This window comes from Athene noctua, chromosome 2 (genome assembly GCF_965140245.1).
Source record: "Athene noctua chromosome 2, bAthNoc1.hap1.1, whole genome shotgun sequence".
NCBI lineage: Eukaryota > Metazoa > Chordata > Aves > Strigiformes > Strigidae > Athene > Athene noctua.
In genome coordinates, this window is record NC_134038.1 from 117563469 (window position 1) to 117572109 (window position 8641).

The 8641-nt window shown below is 38.9% G+C and overlaps 1 protein-coding gene across 1 annotated transcript; it reads right to left on the reverse strand.

Moving 5' to 3' along the window:
- Positions 1-4043: 4043 nt before the first annotated feature.
- On the reverse strand, positions 4044-8320 carry GJD4 (gap junction protein delta 4). The gene is made up of 2 exons (XM_074897959.1): positions 8207-8320; positions 4044-5224 (listed from the first exon to the last, which is right to left on the reverse strand). Exons 1-2 carry the CDS (start codon positions 8268-8270, stop codon positions 4044-4046), a joined length of 1245 nt encoding a protein of 414 aa, XP_074754060.1. The 5' UTR covers positions 8271-8320.
- Positions 8321-8641: the final 321 nt, after the last annotated feature.

Consider the following 8641-nt stretch of genomic DNA (forward strand, 5'->3'; position numbering starts at 1 on the left):
CAGAAGTTAAAGAACAGCCTTTTCAACTACTCTACTTTCCTATTTTTGGAGATGCATTTCTTTATTATCCTAAAGTACCACAAGCAGTAATAATTTATCTGTTCTTCATTGTAATCATGACATTGAAATAAAATAATGTGCAATTAATATCCTCTTTAATGATCCCTTCTAGAAAGATAATCACTGCAATAATGATGTATCACATAAGGGCAGATAATTTTAATAACTTGAAAGAATATTCTAAGGATCTCTCTACATTGTTAACTTCAGATTTAATACTTATTCTGGTCTGAACTGAGAGATTCATGGAGAACAACTGCTGCCAGTGGGAAATTATGCATTCCCTAGACACCTGTCTACAGCACATTTCACAAGAGAAGAGATAGTCACAGATTTTCCTTATGCTGATGAGAGTAAATCAAAGTGACCCAACCTAGAGTGTGAGGAAAGAGAAGAAAGTTATTATAACTGATTATAACTGATTACAACTTGGTGTTTGGCTTCTATTTTGGTATTAAAAAACATTCCAAGCTAAAACAAAACAAAAGAAATAGAAACACTCTGTTTAGAAAAAAGTTTTTTAAAATCTATCTTATTTATGGGTAAAAATACGGGTTTGTTGTTGGGTTTTTTCCCCCCTTTAAATCATACTGATACTGCAGAAACTCTCAGTAATACATGATTTTGCTGCATGGAAAACACAGACATTCCAAGGTCTCCAGCAGCCTAGTAGATACTTGTTTAGCAAGAGAAATGCTATGATGCAGTTGAAGATACTGAGAAAACAACTTTTAGGCAGTTTATCCAATAAAAATTTTATTTACTGTGTGAAAACTATTTTATCACAGATTTCCTGGTAAGTTCCAATTCTCATTTCCAGGGAGCTTAGTTCCTTTCTGTATAGTCTCGTGTTCAGTCCCACACAAGGTCAGATGAGCAGTATAGGTAGCTTATGTATTGTTCCATAAATCCACCTCAGGGTTCAAGTGGTACCAGTGATGCAGCTAAGGCAGCCTTGTCTGAACACAAGACAAAACTTCCTGAGGGCAATATTAGGAGTATTGTGTTTTCAACACATCTTCAGAAATGCTTTTCTGAAGTAGGTGTGTTAAAAAGAGATTTAAAGACACACTGGCAAACTTAAACAGCCTTTGTAACATTTTTCTGAGTATGAAACATGTTCTGGAAGGACTAGAAAACCAATTCACAAATTCAAGACTAAATTTTTGCTTAAAGAGCAGAAAATCTTGTCGCTTCCTTGGTCCACATCTGTTCTTTTACTCACTCTAGGACATCTAGACATCTTCACAGTATCTTAACATTCAATGATACTGAATATAAGGAGAAGTCGGAGGTGATCTTCTTTGTTCTTTCAAACAGATCTTCTTTCCCATTTCCTCCTCCCCACTGCAGATGCCCCTACCAATGATCTGTGGATGCTAAGAATAGTTCAAACACATTTGCACATCTTCTCTTGGTCTTCCCTTGCTAGTAGATCCATCGAGTTTGTAAAACCACGTTTCTGTAATTAATAAGTGTGACTTGGAAACAGTTGTTAGAAGAGACTCAGAGACACTCCCTTAGGAGTAGGTTGTTGATGCCAGAAGCTTCTATTCTCTCCCCAATGAAAAGCCCTTACAAATCGTGCTCTTTCAGTATGCAGTTTTTATAAACACATGAAGTGCTTATCACACTGACTCTGAATTAGGAGCCAAAGGGTTCACAAATCCTAGAAGTAGCCAGGTCTGCAGCTGAGTGACAGAAACCAAAGGCCACAATTTCACAACAAGAAACTGCAAACAGAATAAGGAAGAAGTTCACTAATTTCATTTTCCATTTCAGACACAAACAGGGTCTTTCTGATTTGAGATGAGACTCCTTAGTCATTAAAAGATGCCTAGCTAGAGACACAAAAAAGCAAACTGTGTCCAGCCACAACGCATTTATTATTTATCCTACCCTATTTATATCTCACGCTGAGGGATGTACGCGATAGATTGAATCCACATTTGTTCCCTGCATTCCTTCTCGCAGCTGAGAAGATGCAATGAGTCATAAAAGGTTTCATTGTTGCAATGTTTTGTCATGGTATGTGTAATCAGCACAGGCCCTGGTAAAGAGGCTTTGGAGGATGAGAAGTTTAAATATTTAATGTTTTTCTGCCTATGATAAGTTTAATAATTAATGCTGCTCCTACCCTGTAAATGACAAATCATACAACAAGCACGCATGATAAAAGAAACAAACACAGCTAATAGAGAGGAAAACTTTACTTAGAAGGTAGTGAGTAAAAACCTCTGTAGCATACCTTAGGATCCCAAAGTACATCACACACAGAAGTAATTTCTGCCTCCCAACCCAAAGGTCTGTTCTGTCCATCTAAGTTACCTAATTTTTGAGGGTATGCAGAAAATGAGGGATAATTAAGTGCTAGTCTTTACCTTGCATATGTGAGAAATGACACACAGACATTATGAGCCAAACTGTCTTAAAGACTTTTGCAAGCACAGGAAAGAAAAAGAACAGTGTGAAAGCTGTTGTGCCTCAATGTTCATTAAGTCAGTACAGACACTTGTTATATAGCAGAGAAAGAGCAAGACTGGATCTGTGCCTCTTTTCTCCTTCGCATGGGTCTAAATGGAGAGGGAGCTACTTCAGCTCCAAACAGCATCTACAAACACCAGCTCTTGCACCCTCTGTATAATCTGTTTTGTAAGATGCTACCACCAGTACATTTCTCTGAGTACCTGCTCCTCCACATCCACTCCCACTGATGATCTGCAGGTATATGCAACCTTCAACCCCTACTGACTTGTAGCTAAAAGACAATTCAGCTCACACACCGCTGTGCTTCAGTGCTGGACCACGCTTATGTAAATGCAACAGAATTAACACTGAAGGAAAGCACAAAGCATGACAGTAATAAAATCTTCTGTGATTCATTCAGTTTAGTCACGTTTTCAAATGATTAGCATTAGAAGTCTGTCAGACAAAGAGGGTGAGCACTTGATATACACATTGCCGCTGTATCCTTCTCTTGGGGTAGAAACCATTTTCCCTAAGCCCATGTCTGAGATAATCACATTGTGGGAGAAATAGGAACATCTAGAAAGTGACTCATCTTACCTTCAGAGATGCATAAAAGAGGTCAGGTGACTCATTCCCCCTGCTGAAATCAAGAGCCTGGTGTGACTATTTCAGATTGAGACACATAACACCTTGTAGACATGTCAGCAGTACATCGACAGTTGTGCACTGGAGCTCAGTCCCCTGCTCTGCCAAGCTGCTGGGGCCCTCCCTGACGCCCTTCTGGCTCACACCTCCTACCCGGTTCCTGAGCAACTCCTGAGGACAGGACCATTCCCAAAAGCTAATCGGGATGCAGCCACCCTGTATTGGAGGCTAATGGAGTTGAATAACTCAGACATAGTCAGACTGTGCCAGTTGACCTCAGGGTCAGAGAAAGGTACTGCCATGGCATTGCTAACTAGGATAGGTGTATCCTTCAATCAGTAAGATCCAAGGGGTTTTTTACACATTAATACTTTGCTACAAAACATGTATTTTTATTTTTTTCACTGTCTACTCTTCTTGCTTGAATATCCTTTCTTATAGTGGGCTTAGAGAATTTAGTATGACAAGAGAAATTAAGCTTTTGACAGTAGACAGTGTATAACTGTTTAAAAGTCACGGCTTTCCTAAGATCAATCTTTTGCAATAAAACTAGGTTAGGGTAAACAAGTGTTCACATGTACTTCCTGGAAAACCAGGTCAGTCACATCTGCAACAGTCCACAGTTTTTAAAGACAACTTACACTCAGAAAAACAAAATTGTTACATTTTCCAAATAACAGCTCCCTTAATGTCATGTCCTTCAAGCGCCTATCCAAGATTTTTGCTTTCTTTTCAGTGGAGGAACAGAGCATCATAGCGTCTCTGCAGCATAACCTCAGTCAAGGGATCCAGCTGAAACTACCTCAAACCTCTTCACTGATGCAGTGATTTGACCTTCCAGGGTCATAAGGTAGTGTTCACTCAGGGCTCTATACCCATTCTGACTTTTTTGACCTCAAGCAACTAGTACTGCTATAATTTGATTGTGCATCAGGGTTTTTTAGCTCAGCTGAAGGGTAGTATCCTAAAAGCTTGCTCTGAACTACAGAGGAAGAAACTCCAAGGTGAGATTTGATTTGAGGTCTCAAAGCCAGGGCAGTATCTTTAACAAAGTCTTGCTGAACCCTGGTTCTGACTTGCCTGCATATAGTCCCTTGGTGGTCACCGGCACACAAGGGTCCTTCAGTACTATCTTGCTTAACAGCAAGATCTCCTGATATACAGGGCTTATTGCTGTTAAGGTTAGTGCTGGCAGTTTGCTGAGAGACCACTTCAGGATGAAGAACAGCCTCTTCTTCCTCTTCAGAGAGAAGCGAGCAGGAGCCATCACTGGTCTGGCTGCTATTTGACACTGGACAGTCTTGATTTTGAGGTGGAGAAGAGCTACCATGCTGTACTGGGGGAAGATTTAAAATGCACTCATTATCTACATGAAGGTTTGCCAGCAGCTTGGTTTTTTTGTTTCTTGCTCTCATTCTCCGGAGAGCACAGACAAGATCAGCAAGGCTAAGCAGAAGGGATAGACTGCTAACCCCCCAGATGAAAATCATCATGATGGATTTCTCAGTGGGCCGGGAGATGTAACAGTCAACTGTGCTTGTACAAGGTGAATGGTAGCAAGAAAAACGCTCAGGAACAAAAAATCCAAAAAGAAAATATTGCACAGCTGCAAAGGCAGCCTCAAGTAGTGTCCTAAAAAAAAGATGAACGGTATATGCCCCAGAAAAATTAAGGACTCTTAGACTGTCTGCACCACAGTCTAATCCATCGACAACAGCACATCCACAGAGCTCCTTCAGGTCTTTGGGGCTTGATAAACCCTTATTCCCTTTGCGTTCATGCACCAAACAGTGTATTTGTACAATGTACATAGCTACCTTGTGCAAAACATATATGCTGAATGCAGCATAAGGTAGAAGGATAGACACAGTATGAATGAGCCAGAATCTAAAGTGAGACACAGGAGAGAACAAGTCATAGCAAACGTTGGAGCATCCTGGTTGCAGGGTGTTGCAGACGAAGCGCTCCTGCTCGTCTTGGTAGAGTGGATAGCCCGCTAACACTACCACTGCCATTCGCAGCAGAATTACTAACATTAGCCAGATCTTTCCTAGAAGAGAAGAAAAGGTAAGAAAGAGTCAGAGCACTGAGAAGGAAGGGAAGGCAGGTAATGTAGTGATGCTTTCTTTATACACATTTGAAGAAATAGGATCTGTAATTAGTTTCCTCTCCTGAAAGTTCCTCTTGGGCTTTGTTTTGACTGGGACTGAAACTTGTGTGAAAATGCATTAGCTGACACCTTCCATAATTTCCAACAATAAAGGAATTTGAAGTACAATAAGCCATGCCAACTGAAACCTCAGCCTAATGAAAACACTCTGAACATGTCCAAATCTTATAAAAAGAGTTCACAATTAAGTGAATAATCCTACTTCACTTACAGTTCTTCCTTGCTGTTGGTTCTGCACATGAATTTTGTCCTATTTCAATAATATAGATCAGCTAACACAGTATTAAACACTTCTAGATACAAAAGATTGTTCCATGACATAGTATTTGTTCTTGGTCTTGGCCATGGGATCCTACATTAAATATACTATAGACAACAAAATCCATCTGTTGTGTCTAGACTGGTATTTCCTAGTGAGCTAGTTAACAGGTGCCATTAGAAAAGTTATGCAAAATGTTCTACAAATACACATTTGTGTGTGCATATGTGTACCCCAGTCATTTCTCTCTGCTGCTTCTTTATCATGTCTTCCAAACTTCATTCAATTTGGTGTGCAGCTTCTCTCTCTGTTCACACCAAAAGCTCCCTTCTATCTTGATACCAACACCAAGTGAAACCTTACAAGTTTGGCATTGTGGATGAGCTTGGTCTCATCCACCTTGTTTGGAAAGATCAGGCCTTATGCTTATTCCATTACACCAATAACTGAAAAATCAGGCATTGGTACCCTGTGTATCATATCTTTTGAATGTAACTGTATTGTTCATCATAGTTTCTTGCGGATTTTTGTATGGGGTAGGTTTTTATTAAAAGTTGTTTTTAAAGTTACATACACCGCTATATTACTGGCAAAGTTATTTATCAAAAAAAAAAAGAAAATAGAAATCCTTTTCCTGGGCAGGATAGGAAGGCCTAAAAATACATGGTTATATTGTCAAAAATTAAAAATATATTCTATGCAAACACACCAAAAAATTCAAGTTTAGCACTTGAATTTGCCAAGTTTCCTTCTGAGTTCTGTCACTGGTTCCCTATATGGTTTTGAAAAAGTAATTTAATTTAATAATCCCCTGCTTTAATTACACATCTTTTTAAAACATGCCAAGAAAAGAGAAAAAATAAACCACTTAGGAACAAAAAAACAACCAAATAAAACCAGAAAAGAGTGATAAGATTAATTCTGTGCTTTAAAGAACGGTTAAGAAACCAGCTGTAACCATGGACAAACAGCAAGACTCAGTGGCTAAAAAGAAGCATGTTATATGAAGTTAGTGGTTGAGAAATGCACTGAAAACCTCAAGTCATTAATAGTGATTGCACATCTCGCATGCACACAAGGTTTTAAAGGCACTCTCTGAAATAGCACCAATACACATTCTAAAGGCTTTTCAAAAATCCAGATCCCAAAGCATTTTTTCTATAAAATATACAACTACTTACAGGGATTGTCTTGAACAACAGTCTTTTCTATTTCCCATAAAGCTATTTCCCTGTAGTTGGTGTGAATTTTAAATACTCGAATATTTCTGCAGCACTGCATGATACCTACCATTGTACTGAACATGCAGTTTGAATGCCCATATGAACCAGTTGTGGCTAGAACAGTCAAACTGCATTCAGAAGAGGAAAAACTTCAGCTGGAAAAAGGTTAAAGATAAATAAGCTATATGAGAGATCATCACAGAAACCTGCTGCTCCTGGCAAAATGATATGTTATCTAACCATAAATAAATTGCGGCCTTTCCATTTTATCTTTAATCACCTGAACTTTAGTGGTGGCTTTGCTGTGTTTTCAGCTTTCTGAATTTTGGTGACAGGCAGCACTGTTACTCTCCTTTTGACACAGTGTGGGTCAATAGAAAACACTAGCTGTACAGAATCAGTCATACTTAGCTAACATTTTTTCCCTGTGAAGACCTCAGTGTTTGAAGCACGGTAGTTAATTAAGCTCAAAATACTACATGCTATTTCACTATCAATTTTTAATTAGAACATGTACAATAGGGAGTGCTGCTTAAGAAAAATCAATGGCTCCTTAGGAAGTAGTTTAGTATGACATACATTTTAGAGATAACCCCTCCAAGCATCATCTTCCCTAATGACTCAATCTTGATTAAACATCCTGTAACAAGCGCCTTCACCCAACTCCCTGCAGCTTAGTTGGACACTCCCTTCAATGCACAGAACAAGTTACAGCAACTGTCCACGGCTGGAAGTGAAGGGTCTTTGAAAGGCTCTTGAAAGTTTTCATCTGGCTCATGCTTTGCTCAAAGTAACCCATGAAAAAGGAATACTGTCTTACTTAAATAAGAAGAAAAAAAGAAGCACTCAGGCGACTGTTAGTGGAAGAAAACCCAACTGTGTTTTGTTGATTTCTTTTTAAATTCACGTGAACATTTTTTGTTTATAAAAATAAAGAATGAAAAGCAATGGTAATAAACCACAAAGGTCTTCCTGTAAAAGTGGGGAGGAATTCCCTTCTTTAAACCTTTGCATTCATCACTAAATCTATTGCATACATTCTACTGTTCACTTTATGTGGTATAAATAAAGCGTTACTTCTGTGCCTTTTGACCGTGGTGCCTACAACAGCCATTAGAGCTGACTGCAGGCTCAGGCACCAAGAAGAGACAAATTTGAAAACCTTTCCAGAATCTTTTTACATAAAGTTCAGAAAATATCTATCAGAGAGGAAGTAATGATTTGTTTAACAAGAAAAGAAATACATTAATCACTTATGTATCTAAATAAAAACTTATTGTAAGGATCACAGATGGATAGCTAGAAATTAATGTCAGCACTTAGGTGGCTTCAGGATATGGAGTAGTAAAAGAAAGAAGAGAGCTTTGTAAAAGTACTTACCTACAATAGTCACGTTATAGTTGAGCGTGACAATCAAAAATCCCAGCGAGTCCCCGTGCTCCATGTTTGAACAGGTTCACAACACTTCCAGCTCCTGATGCCCTAACAATTTTGGCATTTTCAAAGGAGATTGGAGCTAGACAGGGAAGAAAGAAAAGAAAAACAACCAAAAATATTCTGGTAAGGGTCAAGGATGGAAATGAGAAACCCAGACACACCAATGTATGGATGAAAGGCTATTTTGATGATTTGAACAGGACTGCTAGTTTTGGATGTTGGAACAAATCTTCTTAAGGCTTTAACAGTTTGTCTAGCAAAAGCTCTTAGCTTCTCAGATCCAATTGCTCCTACCTCTCGTGTGGATCCTCTGTCCAGACAACTGCAAGTAGACAAACAACAACAGGAGTGATCTCTGCCATTGTAGACTATTCTTAC

Excerpts from the sequence above, each read along its gene's own strand:
- GJD4 (XM_074897959.1), bottom strand. The coding sequence starts at position 8,270 with ATGGAGCACGGGGACTCGCTGGGATTTTTGATTGTCACGCTCAACTAT. Across the intron at positions 5,225-8,206 it reads CTATAACGTGACTATTGTAG|GAAAGATCTGGCTAATGTTA; the intron begins GTAAGTACTTTT and ends CTTCTCTTCTAG.